The 22,459-nt window shown below is 38.8% G+C and overlaps 1 protein-coding gene across 1 annotated transcript in view; it reads left to right on the top strand.

Moving 5' to 3' along the window:
- Nucleotides 1-16,709: 16,709 nt before the first annotated feature.
- Nucleotides 16,710-22,459, top strand: part of LOC124789968 (retinol dehydrogenase 14-like) — a 59,384-nt gene continuing 53,634 nt past the window's right edge. Inside the window, exon 1 of the mRNA XM_047257503.1 lies at nucleotides 16,710-17,106. Coding sequence (XP_047113459.1) covers nucleotides 16,971-17,106 — 136 coding nt within the window. The 5' untranslated portion in view covers nucleotides 16,710-16,970. The remainder of the gene's footprint in view (nucleotides 17,107-22,459) is intronic.

Here is a 22,459-nt window from a genome sequence, read left to right as displayed (position 1 = left end):
CCTACCTTGATTGGTTCGAATTCCGTTTCGTTTAGATGAAAATTACATATTATGTTATCTAGACATGCTTCCTGTCCTGTGGGTCTGTCATTTATGCAACTGAAATTAAGGGTTCTAAATGTATTTAGCAAGTGGTCAACATTTCTATTCTTAAGGCTAATCACCAAATACTTTTCACCCAGTAGAGATTCTACATCTACATTTACATCCACATCGATACTCTGCAAATCACGTTTAAGTGCCTGGCTGAGGGTTCATTCTCTATTATTCCAATCTCATATAGCGCGCGGAAAGAACGATCATCTACATCTTTCCGTGCAAGCTCTGATTTCCCTTATTTCATCATGGTGATCGCCTCTCCCTATGTAGGTCGGCGTCAACAAAATATTTTCGCATTCGGAGGAGAAAGCTGGTGATTGGAATTTTGTGTTAAGATTCCTCCACAACGAAAACTGCCTTTGTTTTAATGATGTCCACCCAAATCCTGTATCATTTCAGAGACACTCTCTCCCCTATTACGCGATAATACAAAACGTGCTGCCCTTCTTTGAACTTTTTCGATGTACTCCATCAATCCTATCTGGTAAGGATTCCACATCACACAGCAATATTCTAAATGAAGACGGACAAGCATAGTGTAGGCATTATGAGGAGCAGATTTGTTACATTGTTACATTTTCTAAGTGGCTTGCCAATAAAACGCAGCCTTTGGTTAGCCTTCCCCACAACATTTTCCATTTGCTCCTTCCAGGTTAAGTTGTTTATAACTGTAATTCCTAGGTATTTAGTTGAATTTATGGCCTTCAGATCTGACTGATTTATCGTGTAACCAAAGTTTAACGAATTCCTTTCAGCACTCATGTCGATGACCTCACACTTTTCGTTGTTTAGGCTCAATTGCCAATTTTCGCACCATACAGATATCTTTTCTAAATCGTTTTGCAATTTGTTTCGATCTTCTAATGACTTTACTAGTCGATAAACGACAGCGTCGTCTGCAAAAAACCTAAGACGGCCACTCAGATTCTCTCCCAAATCGTTTATATAGATAAGTAACAGCACTCTTACCCGACCGCACTATCTTACATGACTCCCCATATCGATAAAACCGTATATTTTCGTAATACACAAATATAAATAAGAAACAGACCAATGCGGCATGGCTGCTTGGTTAAGATATCTCATGTTATCTTCCATTTCTCTCCACTGTAAATGCCTACTCACAGATACGAGTATGGATGGTGTATACTATAGACTGTTTAAAATTAGTTGATAGTTCACGTCTGTCACCTCACTTGCAGCGACAGCGTTGCCACATGGGCTGCTGGCAGCAGCTCTGTTACAGACGATACACCGTGCGCCACTTCACTAGTGCTTCTAATGGGCCCGCACACGTTTTAATATTTACCGACAGTACTAGTTTTTCATGCGTTTAAAATATTAAAGCGACCCTCACACCATCAATTACATTGTCAGTGGGCAACGTGATTTTACAAGGTTGTATATGCTTGACATTATTCCATTCTGGGAGCGATCTACACTGACATGGAAATAGAAGTAACGAACTTCAAACTGTCACTATCTCTTTAGTAGAGCATTTATTCAGATTATTGGTTTCCGCGAACTATGTCGCCATGGTCTGAGTAGATGCTCTGCTAAAGCGATGGTGGCATTTTGAAGTTTCTTACTTCTATTTTGATCGTTTTACAAAATTAAGAAATCGAAAATCCAAAAGAAAGCGTGTGCTGCAGTTATTTTAGCTACACCTGTTAAACAACAGAAAACAACGAAAGTGAAGCAATCCGTTCGAGAATGGCTGAAAAAAAAAGAAAAGCTACTTGTCAAAAAATCTTAACCACAGAAATAAAGTGTCAAACCATTTCCGTATGAGTCCTTCACCTTACGACAATTTATTAATGTTGGTACAACGTAAAATAGAAAAGCAAAATGGGAGGAGGAATCGCAGTTGACGAGATTACGTATAACTGAGATTTCTGGTAACAGAAAGGTCATTCCAATGCTTGAAATTTAGTGCTGTAATCATCAAAAACAATTCATAAAAATGTTGTGGAAGCCCACGAAGTAATTACATCTGTACTGCAATAACATATTCAGGTAATTAATGTAACTAATGTGACGAGCCTGATACGTATTTCGTAGCCATTGAATATACAGTACATGACGAGGCCCACTATGTTTCCAAATTAAAGAAGGAAAACAACGGCGTAGATAATGCTCGATTGATCGCTGTAAAGTTCTTTTAAAACTTTTATATTAAAAGACTACCACAAAAACTGATTATGAGAGATGTTATATTCAAAGACGAACTGATAACATGTAGAGTGCACATTATGGCCGCGTTGCTGGTTCAGGAAGCTCTGCCAACCCCTGAATGGTAAACAATGTCAAACTTTCAATGCTCGACCCCACACTCAGTACGTATTGAGAATATTCTTGGGGCCGTCAGTACTTGTCGTCAGTGTTTCTGTTATTGACATACGTGAATACGCGCCCTCACTCGGCCAATATAATGACGGATTGATAATATTACTGAGTGTGCGAGGCCCCCTTTTCTTACGTGTAATGAAAAGCAATGTTGGCAGTGGCCGTTTTGAGGTAGAACGGATGGGAAACAGAGATGCTGTGTCGACAGCTGATTTTAAGGCATTGAACTACTAACATAACCACAACCTCGTGGTATGCATGCATCCGAGGATACGGCGGTCAAAAATTTGTGGCGGAACTGTTCGTCACGCTCACTTCGTTCACAGCGAATAAAGCTAACCTCTTTGAGCAAACACACGAGAGAAATCAGTGCCAAAAGCGAACTGCAGTTTCTCGCATTCATTGGTTACGTGGAGCTATCTCTATATCGGCTTCAGGACCTGGCTGTGGTCCACACAAGCACAGAACATAGAAGTAATGTTTAAATGTACCTCATACGTACATACATCAATTCTTGTTCCATAGATCATGAATACGACATTCCGTAATGATGTGGAACGTGTCACTTTAACAAAGTTCTCCTTACACACAATAATTAATTAATTAACTTTTTTTAATTCATCTATTGAGTAGAAGGAGTTGTCATTCAGAAATTCTTTTAATTTGCTTTTAAATGTTGGTTGGCTATCTGTCAGACTTTTAATATTATTTGGCAAATGACCAAAGATTCTTGTGGCAGCATAACTCACCCCTTTCTGTGCCAAAGTAACATTTAATCCAGAATAGTGAATATCGTCCTTTCTTCTAGTGTTGTAGCTATGCACTTCGCTGTTATTTTTGAATTGGGATGGGTTATTAATGACAAATTTCATAAGTGAATATATGTATTGCGAAGGTACTGTGAATTATCCCGAGTTCCTTAAATAAGTGTCTGCAAGGTGATCTTGGGTGGGCTCCAGCTATAATTCTGATTACACGCTTTTGTGTAATGAATATTTTCTCTCTTAATGACGAATTGCCCCAAAACATGATCCCATATGAAAGCATTGAATGAAAACAGGCATAGTAAGCTAATTTATGGATATGTTTATCATCAAAATTTGCAATAACCCTAACAGCATAAGTAGCTGAACCTAACCATTTCAGCATATCATTGATGTGTTTCTTTCAATTCAATTTTTCATCAATGCCCACACCTAGAAATTTTGAGTATTCTAACTTAGCAACAGACTTCCATTCATAGTCTATATTTATCACTAGTGTTATGCCATTTACTGTACAGAATTGTATAAACTGTGTTTTCTCAAAATTTAGTGAGAGTCCATTTGCAGAGAACCACTTAATAATTTTCTGAAAGACATTATTTGCAATTTCCTCAGCTGATTCTTCCTTCTTGGGTGTGATTACTATACTTGTATTACCAGCAAAAAGAATTAACTTTGCATCTTCATGAATATAGAGTGGCAAGTCGTTAATATATATTAAGAACAATAAGGAACCCAAGAATGAACCCTGTGGGACACCATTCTTGATACCTCCCCAGTTAGAGGACTCTACTGGTTTTTTGTAGACTATATGTACTCTTAATTTCAACCTTCTGCATTCTATTGCCTGCTGCAGGCAGCTAGACTGTCCAAAAGAAGGAGGATACCATTCATATAAGAGTCACTGGAACTTTGCGAAGTGGATGAGCAGCTGGAAGAAGAAAATTCCGTAACATTATCTTCGAGAATACCTTCATTATTTCAAGCTTCGTCAATTACTCGCTTTGTGCGCATCACAACCGCCCTCCAGTCCATTTTGGTGACATTTTCCATGACAGTTTCTCAACTTCATTCACAATAATTTTTTTACGTTCGTGAGTACCATATCCTTTCACTTGCGGCCAAATACGTTCAATAGCGTTAAAGTGGCAGTGGTAAGGTGGTAGTTTTAGGACTATGTCGATATTTATAAGCTACCTCGTCGATAGGTTAGATTGGAAACTGAAGCTTGTGAAATGCAACGAGTTCTAATACTTCTGCTTTTTTCAATTAGTCATCCGCAGTAACTTTGTATTCTCGTAACCACTGAATAATGTCATCCTTTCGAGAGGACAGTTTAGAGTCTTATCCTTGAAAACTGAATGGTATGGGGCATTATCGATCACAATTATTGATGTATTTTCTAAACTTGGTAAAAAAGTATTTTCGAATAAATTTAAAAACGTTTCGTGATTCATTTCCTCGTGGTACTCTGATGTTTTCTTGGATCTGAAGATCAGTTGACAGCTGGAATAAAGCTGTGATACGTACCAGAATGCAAACGAATAACGCTACCACCTTTTCCAGTGGAGAGTGCCATACATTCTCCTTTGTCGTCACTCCAACCTTTTATAACAGTATGACCTGCATTCACCCATGTTTCATCAATCCAAACAATTCCCAGGGAATTAATATCTTTCATTCCATGAAAAAATCTACACACCGCCATGCGGCTATGTCTTCTCGTTCCATCTGCGTTTTATGGCCTGCTATATTGTATTTGAAGCCGAGACCTTGCACAACCGGTCACAAGAACATACCACTGCCTTCAAAAAGTTCGGCCTCACGCAGTGTTGTATGAAGCTCATCTAACACAGACCAATCTCTTTTATAATAATAATTACGTATGTGACGCAAGATCGCGTCTTGTGCGGAGGCATTCAGATTTGTTACGTGTTTCTGCATACTTTTTTTTTTCTTAGCGTATGAAGACAAAAGGGCCCTGCTTCGCTTCTTTCATTCTCTTAATTCTCTTTACTAATATACTACTACTTTACTATATAATCGGAGAAGGAACTTACTCACCAGCAAAAACATCAGTCTGAAACTAAGGAAACGTATCATTTCGTTTGGAGTGTGGCCCTATACGAATGTGAAACTTGGAAAATTGCAAGAGAAGAGAGAAGACGACTAGAGGCCCTGGAGATGTGGTGCTATAGAAGGACGATGAAGATCAGCTGGAGAGGCCAAGTAACAAATGAAGAGGTGCTTACAAGAGGACAGGAAACCAGATATCTGTGGAGGCACTTCCAAACAAGAACAGACAAACTTGTAGGGCACATCCTACGACACAACATCATTGGAACAATAGCACAAGGAGCTATTGGGGGAAGGAAGAGGCGGGGGCGACCAAGGATATCATACATGCAACAGATCATGAATGACGTCGGATGTAACACATACGTGCAAATGAAGGCAGACAGAAGAGAGGAATGGCGCTCTGCTGCAAACCAACCTCAGGGTTGAACACTAAAGAAGGAAAGAAGAATATGAAGTACGGTCGGTTCTGTAACCTTAACCGCGGTTGCTGATCGCGCGATTTCTTTGAAAACCGGTAAGAGAGGGCCCCCATTTCCGACCTTCGTCTCAAAATTATTCCTGTACATTGCACACGAGTTGTCGCGATTCTGCTTTAAATGCAATTCCTCACCCGGCTTTCTTCTCTGATGTGTTTGCATCCCGGATCTTGGGTCTGCCCCTATTTTCGTTTTTATCAGACATGATACAGCAAACGAAAAGCACACGCACAACGGTGGTAACAGAATACGCACGTTTTGATACACAGCGCTAGCCAAACAATGGAGATCAGCTGAGCATTTATTGTGTGCAGTTTGGCAATAGCGAACGGTTCGGGCGTGACGTTAAGCATTCTCATTGGAGGAAACTAACTCCAGCCTGTGAAGTGTCAGATATTAAGTAATTTAAAACAGACTGCAATGAATTCTTGCGGATTGTGCTCGCGAGTGCGCGTTCGCTCGTGTTCGCTTGTGTACGCCTTGGTGTAAAGCGGTCTTCAGAGAACACGTGAAAATAAACATTGCATGTCAACACTGCAAACGTTGCGTTATTGTTTTTTCGGTGCTTATAATCACCACAGAGGTTTCACTCGATAACAACACTAGTTACGGCCGCGAACTTAAACATTCAGACGTAATTATTAAGCATGATGAGCGCAATGTTTGGACGAAGCAAGCAAAATGCAGGAAAAGAAGAGTGTAGGTGTTTGAATTTGTACATAAGCATGAAACGCGTATAGGTGTGCGTCTTGCTCTGAACTGCAGCTCGATCTTTCTTACCATTATTGGTTAGAATTGAGTGGAAAATTTAAAAGCAGAACACTAGTCATCGACGATTATCATAATCGACAGAAAATCTGGCATTTACACTGTGGTTATTAGCAACTAGAGGCCTTTTAATAATTATTTTGCACTTCAATAGCTGTTGTATCTCAAATAGTTCCTGATGTATATACTGACATATATGAAGCACCTAAAGTTGTTATTAAAGTGCGTATAAGGAATGTAATGGAAATTAATGATCACTCATGAAATTGAAATATAGGCCTCCATTCAACCTGTCAGTAATAGTAATATGGTATTCTGCTTTACGGCAGGTCTTGTCGTGGGTCAAGCCTCTTCCACTTTTGTCTGTCCATAGCCAGTCTTTTCATTTCTGAATATTTTTGTCTTCTTTGATATTGTCCATCATTTGATATCTTCTTTTTCCTCTTCCCCTTTTTCCTCCACCATTCCTTCTATTCCTTCCTTCAATGAATAGTCCCTCCTCAAACAGTATCCTATCCAGTTCCGTTTTCTCTTTCTGATGACTTTCAGCATGTTTCTTTATCTCCAACTCTTCTTAATACTTTTTCATTCCTTAGTCGGTCTTCCCATTTCACTTTTTCCATTCTTCTTCATCTCCATATCCCTAGTGCCTCCAGTCTTCTTTCATCTTCCTTCCTCAATGTCCAGGTCTCCATATCATACAGTGCAACGCTCCAGATGTTACATTTGGCACGTCTTTTCCTCAGATATTTGTTTAGTGGTCCGCAAAGTAATTTCTGTTTCCTCTTGAATCCTTCTTTCGCCATTGCAATTCTTTTCCTAATGTCTGTTAAACAACACATATCATCCGTTATTACACCTCCCAAGTAAATACACTTAAGCTACTTGATAAAAACTGCTACGTTGTTAGTTAGATGGCAGATAACATGATCGCAGGGAAAGATTTTTATTTCTTCAGTTATGACATCAGAAACCAGAAAATAACAATGATTATGAGGTACATAACTGCAGCTATGGTAGCATGAACTTAAGCTACTTGGATGATCAAGGCTTTCATAAATCTATTTTTAATTCTACTCAGCATGACAGATTTACAGCACTTTCAACAAAATTTATCATGTTGTTCGTTTTTGATAAATAGTAATACAAAACTTGTGCTTATACACACCATTCCCGCCTGATGGAAGTATATAATAAATTTATCGTCTTTCACACATCCTCTGTTGCACCCCTGAGCGCTTTGGCTATTTTCTAGCAATCTTATTTCTTTTTCTTCGGCATTTGTGCCACGCATCCCACAAACACCCACGCACCTGTTCACCAAAGTGAACGAGCATTACAGAGAACAATTTGCTAGAGTTCACAGCCATTCTCTTGTACTTACGAACAAGCGTTTACAATGAACAAGCGAAAGAGAACACTACGGAATTAGAATTGAGTGTGTGAGCAGTGCTAACACAAGCGAACGCTGCGTTTTGGTTTATTTGGAGATAACTCACACACAGATTTCATCAGACAGAACGCTAACGTAGTGAAATAGTTGCTATGAAACAGTGATATCCAGACAGGATTATTGTGTATGGTAGTTGCGCTGTTGGTGACACAAAAAGCAAATGTAAAACAACGAGGGAAAAGAAAAATATGGGTGTGTAATTTATGCAGAGGAATCGAATTGTGGTGATAGTGCACTAGTAACTGAATTACAGCTCCCGACTTCATTAAGCCTATTTCAAAGTTTTTCGTGTATGTTTGTGGACGATTTTCGGTGCCTGCTTACTGAAACTGAGGGAAAAATTGCTAACAGGATCCTAACTACAAAAGAGCAATCTTGGCTGTAGAAAGACTTGCACTTACGCTTCGGTTCTTAGCAACTTAAGGTTTAATTACTTATTTCGCATTTCTACAACCGCTAACGTCTGCAGTGCTATAGTATGCGAAGCACCCAAAGGTGATATTAAGGTAACGAAAATAGTTTCAATAAATACAATTAATGTAAAGTGAAAATATACAAATGACCAGCCATAGTCGATAAAATAAAATCTAATTCATAGTTTTTAGGGATAATGTAATGCGGTGAAGATAAAAACTTTCATTTACGTACAGACATGCATACATACGTTCATACATACATACACTTACTCAGTAGTGTAGTAAGCTAGTCGATAATGATAACATACTAGTGTATGAAACATTGTGTTTCCAATTTCTGCTGTGCAAGTGCGACTGATAGATCTGAAGGTCAAAACAGTAAATTAATTTAATTATCCCTATCATTTCAGTTTTCCCACAAGGGCTTCTTTGCTTCCTCAGGCGGTGTTAAAAGTGTCTTGGTAATTTCCTGCCAAATGTCGGTTTCTTTTTTGTTTAAAATTTTAAATTGTTATAATTCATTCATCATAAGAATAAACCTGATGTCAACAAACACAAATGCAATGACTGGTCAGAAGCCATGGTACATGTACGCTGGTGTTGTTACACTCTTGAAAGTACGTCCTACTTATTATTATCAGGGGTGGCTTCTGAGGTAGTGCCGTTGTGCCATGGCACCACTTGTATAAAAAAAGAATGAAAGAGAAATCTACGTGAACTGCGCATAAAACATTGTTTCAGGGTATGTATTCTCTGATTTGAAGAGGCGAGTTTCCCCGCGTGCACTCTCGTGGTAGTTTTCTGAATCTTGGATCCAACTGCAGATTGGCTCTGCCTTCCCACATAAGCGCTGTGTGAAAGGCTTGGTCGTTGGTATCTACACGCTTCTTATGGCGGAGGTGGACCCCACAGCTAGTCTGACTCAGAGCTTTATGTCCCTTCCGCCAGAGAGCAGTAAAGTGCGGACCTATAGAAGCACGATCTGCCATCTAGCGATCATGTTAGAACACATCGGGACACAGATTTCTTGTAATACAGTTTTCTAATCTTCTGTAACTTAATGCTAATGTATTACGAAACGCTAATTAATGCTTAATTAAATCGAATGCAGAAATAATATATTTAAATATCGTTATAAATAGTTATATGTAATTTGAATATAATTATGCTCTTAGATTTTGAAACTAAGAGGCATTATTTCAACAATGGTATATTTCTCAGCAGCAGGGCTATTGCTACAGGGAAAATAAAACTAACGTGTTCACCACCTGTTGAGCATCTGTTTTCCAAACAAAGGTGTAGTACTTCTGTTTATACTTGATCGTGTAATACATGCAAACACGTTGTAGTTATTGCGAGGTCAGGTAACTGACCGTATATAGCTGCCTGCAACGTGTTATCAAGGGACAATTCAGTTGACTGTGAAAATAGAAAACATGAACAAAGTAAATGAGTCATTGAAAACGCCATTTAACGACAGGACTCTAAGATAAAAAACACTAGGTAGGCCATTCCCGAATCTGAATTTGCAGCAGCAAACAAAAAATCGATGCTGTAAGTTCAGTCCAGAAATTCACCAAAAGAAGAAATGGATTTGTGGTTGTGAAGAAAGCAACACTGTTTTTTGTTTTCCTTGTGTGTTATTTGGGGAAGATGTTCATTGACGTATGATATAACTGATATTGGGCACTTACGGTCAAAAATGAAAGTACGAGAAATGTCAAAGCAACACATGAATAATGTGCTTAGTCTTTCATTTCTAGGTGAAACCAACATTCAGCAGAAATTAGATTCGCAATACAGACAAACAATTGACAGCCACAACAAACGTCTAGCAAAGAATAGATGTATATTGAATTTAACTGTAAACTGTACTCGGTACAGTGGTGCTTTGGAACTGCCTCTCAGAGGCCACGATGAATCTGATGCCTCTCAAAATACGGGTGTTTTTCGCGAGCTAATTCAGTTCAGCGCGGAACTGGATAAAGATCTTCAAGTTCATTTCATTCAAGCATTTTTAAGACTGTTCAGGACAAACTACTGCAATGCACGTTGGAAGATTACTGTGATGAAGTTCGCAAAGAAATAAAACCTGCTGCTGATGTTGCAATAATCGCAGATGAAAACACAGCAGTATCTTGCGAATTTCAATTGGTTATTGTTTTGTGTTATGTTGTTGAGGGTAAACCTGTTGAAAGATTTTGGAACTTTGTTAATCCAGAAAGTCAGAATGCTCATACTATAGCTGAGAGTATTCTGAAAGAAACTGAACCATTAATTAGCGATGGTCGAGCAAAACTAATAGCTCAGAGTTACGATGCTGCAAACGTTATGAGTGGCAAGTCGAACGTGGTTCGGAAATTAATTAAAGACAAATATCCAAATGCAAACTACAAAATGGTTCAAATGACTCTGAGCACTATGGGACTTAACATCTGAGGTCATCGGCCCCCTAGAACTTAGAACTACTTAAACCTAACTAACCTAAGGACATCACACACATCCATGCCCGAGGCAGGATTCGAACCTGCGACTGTAGCGGTCGCGCGATTCCAGACGAGCGTATAGAACCGCACGGTCACAGCGGTCGGCTGCAAACTACCCCATGTTATGTGCATCAGTTCAACCTTATGCCTACAGCAGCCTCTGTTAATCGCAAAGCCCGCATCTTTTTTGCACGTCTTTCAGGTAATTCTTCTTTCTTTTCTAACTCGTCACAGAGATCAAAAGTGTTGCATATCATTATTCGAAAAAGCTTGTCCAATGTATGTGACGAGATTGAATTACAATTCGTGAGTAGAAAAAGATATTTTTGAAAACAGGGAAATATATTACTGTTATGGCAGTCACTGAAACAAGTGATAGCGTAACACTATCTTCTACTATTGTAAAAGCTGGTTCATACAAACAAAGACTGCAAGGTAACGAATTCATTTTCTGGCTATCATTTTTCTATAAGACAATGCCTCATGCAGACGTACTTTAAATCAGCTTCAGAAGAAGAAAACCGAACCGACCACAGCAACACAAGACAACCAGAACTTTGAAGCGGTAGAGCAAAACATCAGAGATGGCATTGATTCCATCCTTAGCGAGATTAGTTTCGAAAATGACAAAACGATGCCTGCCAAGAAGCCACGGGTTCTTGGTGGTCATGGAAAAAGAGATGCTTTGGAAGTGTGCAACGCCGTCCCTTCTGAAATAAAATTACGTTTTCAGTTCACTGGACACCTCATTGCAGCCAACTTATTTGATGTAAATCAGTTTGACAAATATATCACAGATTTTCCAGACAAATACATTTCTGGAAAAAAGAAAGTTGAAGAATGAGTTTCAAGTCTTTTATGCTAGGCCTGAATTGAGAGCAGTTGCTGACGCAGTTCCGTTCCTTTCGCTGATTCTAGAGGATGAACTTCGTGACACATTCGACGAGACTGTTTTAAGTTTTGAAACTGCTAATCGTAACGCCTATCTCGACATCAGAAGCTGAGCGGTGCTTTTCAATGCTCAACAGAATTAAAACGTTCTTACGAAACACCATGAAAGAAGAATGACTGAGTGCCTTAGGGGTGCTATTCTGTGAAAAGTCATTCGATTGTAAAACCGAACATTTCAATTTGAGATGACAGACTTATTTGTTTACAAGAGAGAGCAACAAATCGATTTACAATATCTTTACTAATGATTATTTTGAAGCTGTCTTCCCAAAGTCATGGAGTAGCTGCTTTTAGTGAGTACAGTGCTTTTAATTTTAAATGTTGGTAATTTGATTAAATTTGCTTCGCAAAATCCAAATTACGAGTTCGAATAATTTATACATGCTCCATTCTTTCTCGTACTGGCACTCATGTTGGAGCGGACTCGTTTCCGTCAGTCGGCCGCGAACGTGAAACAAAAGGAAGAATTCTGCGTGTCAAGAAAGAGAATAGCGGAGCGGGGCGGGGGGGGGGGGGGGGCGCAAGCCACGCACCCCTCTCACAAGGCTGGCACCCTACGCACGTGTATTGTACTCCTGGGAAGGCAGAACCGATGTAACTCATGAAGCAAAGCGGAGCGCATAAATCATTTGGTAACGGCTGGAACGCAGTTGTTAGCTGAAATTGTTGGTGTCGTTACGTGATACTTCAGGCCCGATCTCCACCGGTAACTTAAGCAATTATACATTAAAGCACCCCCTTCTTACGACTGCCACATAAAAGTGACCGAACATACTCCGTGAGGAGTGAAGAATCGTGCTGTTGTTACGTGTGCGCGTGTGTGTATTTGTGTGTGCGAGAGAGATTTTCGAAGTTAGTGTTACGTTTTATGTCTAATGCAGACATGCGAGAAAGATAGCTGAAGTAACTTCTCTCTCTCTCTCTCTCTCTCTCTCTCTCTCTCTCTCTCTATCTCTCTCTCTTATACAAACACTTGCTATCATGTTCTACAGTATATATATCAAACTCTTACTGTGCAGGAGAAGGCCATTGTTGTAATAAGTGTTTATTTCTGTTTCTCTACACGTTTTGTTTGATACAGTATATTATGAAATATGTGAATTATCGACAAGATTCCGTAGTACGTCCCATGCTACCAAACTAAGCTTTTTTGGTACCACCAATGGAATGCCTCAGCGGCCGCCACCGAGATATATTATTACTAAGTTACGTTGGATGAAACTTTAAGATATTCAAATGTATTAACATCCATCAACGCTTTTCTTAATCACGCATTAGCTACGTAGTTTTTATTTCAAAAATCATTTACAGTCACAGCCTCTGCAGCGTTGTGCGCTGTTAAAGCGCAATATGAAAATGGCCGAAGCTGATTTCTGTTCCCTAGTGAAACACGCTTGTGGAATACGGTTAAAAAGTGCCGCGGAATAGGCTGTTCTTAATGTTTTTCATACATTTACGGAGCTAATCGGCTTTGAAGTTCTCCCCGCCAATGTTTGTACTACAATTGATACACATGTAGATTTTGTAGGCGTAGCGCAATCAATAGCGTAATGATTGATAATTAGATACAGTTAATGGTGCGCTGGTTCAACTTGCGCACTTGTCATTCAATATGAAATACCTACATCTCGTAATTATAAAACTCATCATCATTTTTTATGAATAATGCACGTCTTCTTGTTTCTAATTACATATTGGACTCGAAATTCCTGTTTTCATTTCATATACAAATTCTTAATTATCGATGTCTTATGAAAGACTGTTCATAGAAGTTGCTTATATTTAGAAAACATAACAATTTAATTTTTAAGGCAAAAATGAAAAACCAAATACTCTTTATTTGGACTGTGTCCATCGTTTTATACCGCAGGGGTAGATAAGTATCGTAGAAACATGAGAAACAAAAATTTTCACAGCATCGAGCACATCATACAAACACTGCATTTTTACATTTGCTACTGAACCATTACAGAATGAACCCAACAGAACTGATCTGGAGACAACTTGGCGGGATTTGGCCCAAGAAGTAACAACACTGTTTAAGCTGCCAGACGTAATGGAACTAATGCATGCAGCTTTCTCACATGTCACTGCTGAACGCTAGGAGGGTTAAGAACGGGCTCGTCATAAAATAAGAGAAAATGCGGTACCTGGTTGGCTTCGTGATAGGCTCGTTATCAACACAGCAGGTGACACTTGTCACGAATTGGTCGCGGATGTGAGTAGAAATGCATAAAATGAACATGTAGGAAAGCAACCTAACGTCAGCCAGGGCGCTGGGAAGCAGGAGAGGTTGTGTTTTTGTGGCAAGGGACGCTGGAGCTACGTGACCAGCTACGACAGAATGTTCTGGAAGGACGACAGGACACGGGAGACGCGCGTGATCGCAGGGGATTGCATCAGACGAGCCTATATAATCAGGGTCGCTGGTGTTGCTAGAGATTTCCTTCGACAGTTGCCTCAGACGCTGGACCTGAGTTACTGTGCACTCGGCACGGGACTTCGTTTCTCGTGGTACTTAGCTGCACAGGGTACATGCAGGACTGCACAACTTACATTCAATGTGTTGGTGCCTCTTAGGGTTCGACAGTGGTCTTATCCTACCTCGTATTTCGTCTCACTGTCAGTCATTTCATCAGAAGTATATGTCCCTTATCCCACAAAGTTCCCTTATCTGCAAAGAATTTCCAGCTTGTTTTCCAGCACCAGGACTTCGAGTTGGACGAGCCATCTCATTTCTGGAATTAGCGTCTAGCTTCCATCCTGATCCGCTCAGGCGCGACACACTATAGAACTGAAACATATTTTTCGGATTCGGAGAAGGAAGGAGCTAAGATATTACCAGACGATTGACTGTAACTAATATTTTCAGTGGCTTCTGTGGTATCGATAGCTACGATGCCACGGTGTAGGTAAAAGTTCTTAGGTTGGCACTACGACACCGACACCGACACCGACGACAGCGCCCTCAAGCCGGCGCTGTGCAGTTGTACGAGCGCCATTCCACATTCTGCTCCATTTGATTCCGAGTAGACGACCAAGCAACATTGTTTCTATTTCATAGTGGGCGAGACACTACAGATTTTGCCTGTGTAACTTTTGTGAGCTTTGATACACCCGGCTCCGCGCCTGTGTGCTCCCCAGTGCAAAGTTAGGTATTCACGTTATTGTGTATTCAAGTTATTGTCGTGAGATAGTAAAACCACCTTTACCTTAAAAGCTGTACCGAGAGATTTTTACCTCACGTGCTGTACTCGCTTCCTACATTCGGCCTACCCTTCAGTTCACAGGAGCGAACCGCGCGCTGTCTTCCAGGCGGGATACAAAAGCTTCAGTATTCAACAGTGCGGTGAAATCCCTGCAATATGCTTTTACATTACACACAGCTCGCTCAGAAAAATTACTCTATCCTTCAGTTAGAAATTTTCAACATTCTTGTTTTTAATTAGAATACTACTTCAGGTGAGAAAGAGTGCATTTTATGCTTTCCGTCTGGTCGCCTAAGAAGAACGCGGTAGTGCTGGAGTTTCGCCAGATATTATTTCTTTCTCTTTAAAAATTAAATGACATTCGAAGTTATAGCGTTTCTTTGTTCGTCTCTTTTTACATCTGAACTGCAAGTGCTCACATCATTGCAGTTTAGTTTGAACGCTGACTGGCCATTACTGTGCACGTTTAATGCGACTGAAGTAGTTGTCTCGCGTAATCGCTCAGTCTATGTGCTTGTAAAACAGCATAAAACGTATCCTTATGATAGTACTTGCTGTATTGCTCACAGCTTGGATTCCGCTCTACGTGAAACGAAATCCAATGAGATTCAAGCAAATGCGGAAGAATACAAGGTCTCTGAGGTCGCATTGGTGACGTAAAGGAGCCAGCTGTAGAAGGGGAGATGGTGGAGCTAACCACTCGGGCCATGTGGAAAGCAAAGATACACAGGCTATCACAAATAAGGCAGCCGTCCAGGAATCGGCCGCTAATTTGAGTTTAGAGGAGAAGAATACAATCCTCAAACAGTTTCATGATTCACCAATTGGTGGCCATCAGGGGAAAGGAAGAACTTACGAAAGAATAAAAAAATATTGTGCATGGGAAGGCATGAAAGCCGATATAGAGCAGTAAATTCGCAAATGCGAAAGCTGCCAAAGGAAAAAAAATTACACAAAACAAAACTAAAATGCCCATGGAAATTACGACTGTCCCTGAGCATTTATTTGAAAAGTGTGACATCGATATTGTTGGTCCAATGACCCCCACAGACAAGGGCAATAAGTACATCCTTACTTTTCAAGATGCACTAACAAAATTTCTAGTCGCAGAACCTAATGTAAACATTACGCCGAAAATAAATATGGACAGTCATATCAAATAATATTTAGAAACCAGAAAACAGCGCCTTTCTGCTTTCCCATTTGTGTCTTGTTTAATTTATAACTGCCAAATAATACCCGAAACCGTTTTTCTCCTTCAGTTTCTTCAGTGCAGAAACAATTTTCGTTTACGACTTTTATCTGGTCTTTTCTGGGCAAAGTTTAGGCTACTTCTTTCACCATGTATAGTAAACCCAATTTTATATATTATTTTCTATATTTGGCCTGTCTTGTGGGAGAACAGTCGCTGGGGAAGATCATATCTTCACGTGAGCTTCGCATTGTTTCGCGAAAACAAAGGAAACAATAATATTAAAGTTAAAAAGGCAAAAAATCCACTATCGCAATATTGTTGACTTCAGACGTTAACAAATAATGCCGCCGTCCCGAATTTCTGCGCATGCGCGTAGTTGCGCCTGCTCAGGCACTGTACGCAATGCAGAACCGGTTGATAATTGCCGTAACTGCCTCACTTGCGACCTGTTTGGTAGGTGACGCACACCATGAGAAGTGCGTTTTACCAGAAAGTCACAAGACTTTAGCGGCAGCGAAACACGGAAAGTGGCGTAGTTCACAGACGTTGCTACGTCCAGTTGAAGTCGTTCCCGTGTTTCGCTGTCGCTAAAGTCTTGTGTGGTACGATCAGACTTTCACATTCCTTCGCATGAGATACTGATATCGCTAATCTACTGTTGCCTTCCCGAATGAACTACGATAAAGAGTCACACAATAGCTGTTCAGTGCAGTGAATGTGCGTTCGTGATGATTGGATACGTACTGATTTCCACAGCAGTATTCCTTCTGCTGCTAAAGCTGTATAACAAATGCACTATAGGAGTTTGTCAAAGTCAAAGATTATTGCATGGAAAAACTGCAATTGTTACCGGTTCAAACACAGGTAGGAGAACAACAGTTGTCCAGATAATATTTTGCATAGATGCAATGTATCCATATACCGGTATTTCAAAAGCAGATAGCATACCATTTTGGCAATAGACGCGAAATCGATGACAAGACTTTTTTTCTCTATTTGGTGAAGTCGTCATTTTCCATCCAAGAAAGTGTACAAGATGCTTAACGCTCAGCATAACACAATATCGTTACTGCCAGTTTATTTACTAGGGTAAACGTACATTATTCCATAGATCAGTAAGTGTGAGAAAATGGATGTGAAACGAGTCATTTTACATAATATGAAAAGAATGAGCACAATAGTGATAACATTTTTAATAATAAAAAAAGGAATGGTGCATTCGCTATTGTTTTTCTTTACCACCACTGATCAAAATACAGTGTCACAGAAGGTCTTAACTCACAATAGCAAAGACATTAACAAAAATTTCCATTGAGGGTATTATGATAACAGGTAGTGACTTAATAGGATTTTCACATTAATTCTGTGTGTCCATGAAAATTGCAAGTAAAAAGTTTTATTGATTTCTGCAAAATCCTTCTGTGGAATAAAAGCAGGTACTGCAGCGCTTCCCTAAATTATTTTTAAACAAAGATATACCGTATTATTTCTTCTGCTTTTCCCATTGTGAATTGTATATTACATGTTGTACAAGGAGTGTACTAGTACTTTAGGACAATTCGAGTCAAAGAATACCATATTACATATAGAAAAAAAACTTCCATCAAATATTGTACCGGTACTGTTTGACACATGACTTGACAGGATAGGCTAATGTGGACTGACACTGATGCAAATACCAAATGGGACCAGTCTTTATTTAATTATTATAATAATTTTACACGTCCTAGTCTTTTCTTTATTCAGTTAGAATTGTAATTTCACATGCCCTGTCGACAAAAAATTAGTAAACAAACGACGAAAAATGAAAAGCTGAGTGATTTGGTGACGTAATCCATGCAAGAAATAAACTGAAAGTGTGTTACAACCTCTCGGGAAAAAAAACTGAGGCGTATAATACTGTGTACAAAATAAAAGGGAAAGAGTGCTGCAGATTCATAACAAATGTTGTTTTCATTAAGAGGTTTTTGACCTAGTAAAGCAGTTAAAAAGCAAAGATCCATTTGGCTTGGATAGCATTACATCACATCTCATAAGGGAATGCAGGGAAAGTCATCCAAAATCCTTAACTCGTATTAGAAATGCTGCACCTCAAGATGGTATTCTAAGCAATTAAAATAACGGTTCGTAGTATTTAAGAAAGGGAAGAGAGGTGAATTATGAAATTACAGGCAAATATAATTGATTTCCACATTTGCATAAATCTATGAAACAATAATACAGAATACACAAAACTTAAAATACTACCATTATCATAATGTGGATTCAGAGAAGGGAAGCCAATAATGATGACAAAAGAGTTGGCGGGATATATCACTTGACGGGCAACAGAAGATATTTATGGATCTGGCAAAAGCATTTGAATGCACAAAAGAAGCAGTCCTGAAAACTGAAAATGCAAATAAGTATCTATTACAACAGAGGCTTTGTATAAATCAGTCTAATGCAGTGTTTCAAATGATACAGAGGAAAATGTATTTAATGTATATTTTAAAATAAATAGAGAAGTAAGAAGCACAACATTTGAGAAACTAGTATAGATAAGCATTTGACGTGGGGATGCACGTAGGTGCACTGTGTATGTGATAAACACACTCATTTTTCTTATATGCAAAGTAGCAAATGTTATTCATGAGAAAATTCTGAGAACAGTCTGCAATGGACTTGTGTTCCCACATCAGTGCTAATCAGTTCACACATGGGAGAGTGCACAAGCTGGCTACCAGTACCAGCACTTAAAAAGAATGTTTTAATTCAGAAAACACCAGTGAGGTGTGTAGCAAAAGTACCATGCAGACAGCCCTGTAGACAAGTACCGGTATTCATACAGCATAATGTTTTGACAATTTAATGAGTGTATACATAAAAAATATTACAGTAGTGAGAGAAAATGATAAACATGTCCTTAATAAAGACATACATGTTGTATAAAGAGAGGAAAGGAAAATAACTACACTAAGTTTAGGCAGTGAAAGAGGACTTAAAAGTGTACCTTGTGGACAAATGTACATGCAGTAGAAGTGAGTGGGCCAACTTAAAATGAAACAGAAAATATGTAATAACGTGTTACATTCCTGTAAAATGTGATTGTTTCCTTTTATTGTACATTTATTTCATATGCATTGTAATTAAGGCTTGATTCAATGTAAAATGATAAATGCATTCAGAATACTGACATTACATGTATCTTGGCCCATCTGCGTATAAAATTGTGACACACCCAATACTGTCAACTGAAAATTATCTGCTAGAGTTCATGGGTGAAGAATAAATAAGCTTGTTTTCTATTAAAAGTACACTCCGTGTACAATATGTAATCTACGAGACCAAACAAGAACATCAAATCAAAAATTCGTAGCATGTTTGTTTTCTTCTAATGATATGGTTTTAATCTTGGCAATATGCTTCAGAGATGAACACACTAAACAGATTCAGAAGGATGTAGGTTGCAGTAGGTACTGGGGGATGAAGAAGCTTGCACAGGATAGAGTAGCATGGAGAGCTGCATCAAACCAGTCTCAGGACTGAAGACCACAACAACAACAACAGTGCTTCATAATGAGCGGGGTTATATATGACAAATATATCAGGGAGTATATGCACTAAGATTTACTACTTATTATACTAATTTATTTGGAAAGATTACAGCATGAGGTCTGAGGAAGTATTCTACTGACTATTTTTCTTCTGTACTGTACAAATTTCTATTTTATTATGTTGCACCAGATTATTGTGATGTAACACATGATCAGATAAAATCATCCAAATTATGCTGACATTGAGATACTGCAGTCATCAAAACAAGAGATCACCCTTAGAGAAAATGTTGTTCACGATAACTGTTTTAGTGTCATGAGAGCATGATGTTCCTACTTCAGTGTGTTCAATAAACACTTTGGAGAACAAAATAAGAACATTTATTGTTGTTTCAGTGTTTTTTATATAACTGGTCTCATCAAGGTAATTAATAGAGTCAGTCAGTTTTACGCATCACAAGAGGCTATTTACAAGACAGCATTACATCTACATCTATACTTTGCAAACCAGTGTGAGATGCATGGCAGAGGGTGAATGGAAATATGCTGTGGTTTTGCCATCGCAGCTCCTTGTGTTACTGGTAATTTCATTTTAGTTTCTCATCCTTGTGATGCCCAGAAGTTAGACTTGAATGTATTTAGTTTCATCTAATGTGTAAATAATAATTATTTTAGGTGCTTTGTTGCATGTTTTTAGTGGGTAAATGGTTAGTACCAGACTACCAAATCCAGAGATCTGGCATTTGATCCCTAGTCAATCCTAGGTTTCCATTTCTAGTATTTTTTCATCTGTTGATAATAATTTGTTAATGTTAAATGCCATATTACATCATTGGATAGAGTCCGCATTAAATAGTAAGTCCTCCTATTATTGCTGGTTCAGTCAGTTCAAAGATTGGAGGAAGGGAGGAGCACAGCATCTTCATCTCAATTTTCACATTGAGGACAGCCTTACACACTGCATATTGATTAGTAAAACATAAGAGGCAAGTGCAAGAGTTTAAGGATTTGTATTTGAATCTTGCTGTGTCTTCATTCTGTGTTTATTTTTATACCTGTTGTAGAGTTTGGCTTTTTGTTTTCTGTTATGGAGTCAGAAGAACTATGGTCATAGACTGTAACATTGTAGTTTCTCCATTTAGCTTTATTAACTATTTAATCAGATCTCTTGATAAGGTGACTAAGATAAAATTGCCATGGGTATAATTTTTCCATTTAATTTGTTACTTTCTCTTGCTTTTGATCAGATATTGTTCATAGTCATTATCAGGGGATTTGCAAATACGAGACTGAATGTAAACTTGTCTTTACTTCTTGTCTTTGTCTATTACTATCCTGCAGTTTCAGTCAAGTCATTGTAACATTTTTATGAGAAGTTGTGTAAAATCCCATTGAGATGTAGTCAGAACATATAGAGACTGATCCCCAGAAAGTTTCATGCTATTCTGCGTAGGCAAGAAATTGCTGTGTGAAGTAATAATGTAAGTGATAAAAACCCTAGCAGTCTACGTCCATGAGGTGATCACAAATCCTGTAACAGTAACTTTGTCAGCTGGAAAACAAGAAAAGAAAACAAGGAAATTCAGTGACACTGCAAAATAAAGAAGGGGCATAGGAAACCACGATCATACACTTCTGGAACAACAGGATGTTTGTATCTACAGCAAGTAAGAAACTAATAAAGAAGTTACAAACATGAATGACAGTAATTCCAACAAAAAGAATTTTGCATTATTGAACGAGTTGAATATACAAGTACTGGTATGTAGAGTGAAACATGGAAGTGTAGGAATGCTAACGCTAGTAAACTAAGGATTGAACATAGTAAGTATACTACTGGTAAAAGTAAATTCTATATTAATATTTTTGAAGGCTACAGCAATGCAGAAAGCACATGAAGGCAGAAAATATGTCTTAGTCAATTCATGTCTATCATCTACCTCACACTTAAATTGTTAACTAGAAGCAATATTTTCTTTATTATGAATACAAGCTGTGGAAGTTACATGCCTGCATGTAATTGTAAACAGTCATACTGATTACCCCCTGCTGAGAGCAAGACAATATCACCAGGAAGAGACTATTAAAAACAGTTATCACCCCCCCCCCCCCCCCAAAGGACAATCTCCTTCAGGTTTTACAATCTGCTGCCTGTTCCAATGGTAATTTGTGGAGGCAGTCCTTTAATTTAAATGAGGCAACTGCAGCTTTCTTACATTTAATGTAAACTGTACTTATTCAATCTAAGACATTGTGTTAGTTCTAAAATTGGTCAGGACCCTCTACTGTCATTTCTTCTATGTTCTTGTGATCTTCAGTCCAAAGATTGGTTTGATACATCTCTCCTTACTACTACATCCTGTGCAAACCTCTTTATCTCCAAATGAGCACTGTAATCTACCTCCTTTTGAAGCTGCTTACTGTATTCATCTCTTGGTCTCCCTCTACAATTTTTGTCCCCCACACTTCCTTCCAGTTCTAAACTGATGATCCCTTGGTGTGTCAGAATGTGTGCTATCAACTGAGTCCTTCTCTTGGTCAAGTTATGCTATGAATTCCTTTTCTCCCCAATTCCATTCTTCATTGGTAATATGATTTGCCCATCTCATTTTCAACATTCTCCTGTAGCACCACATTTGGGAATCTTCTTGTCTGAACTGTTTCTCATTCGCATGTCACTT

The sequence above is a fragment of the Schistocerca piceifrons genome, chromosome 3 (assembly GCF_021461385.2).
Source record: "Schistocerca piceifrons isolate TAMUIC-IGC-003096 chromosome 3, iqSchPice1.1, whole genome shotgun sequence".
NCBI lineage: Eukaryota > Metazoa > Arthropoda > Insecta > Orthoptera > Acrididae > Schistocerca > Schistocerca piceifrons.
The sequence above is the reverse complement of the archived record's forward strand: the minus strand, read 5'-3'. Positions and strand labels throughout refer to the sequence as shown.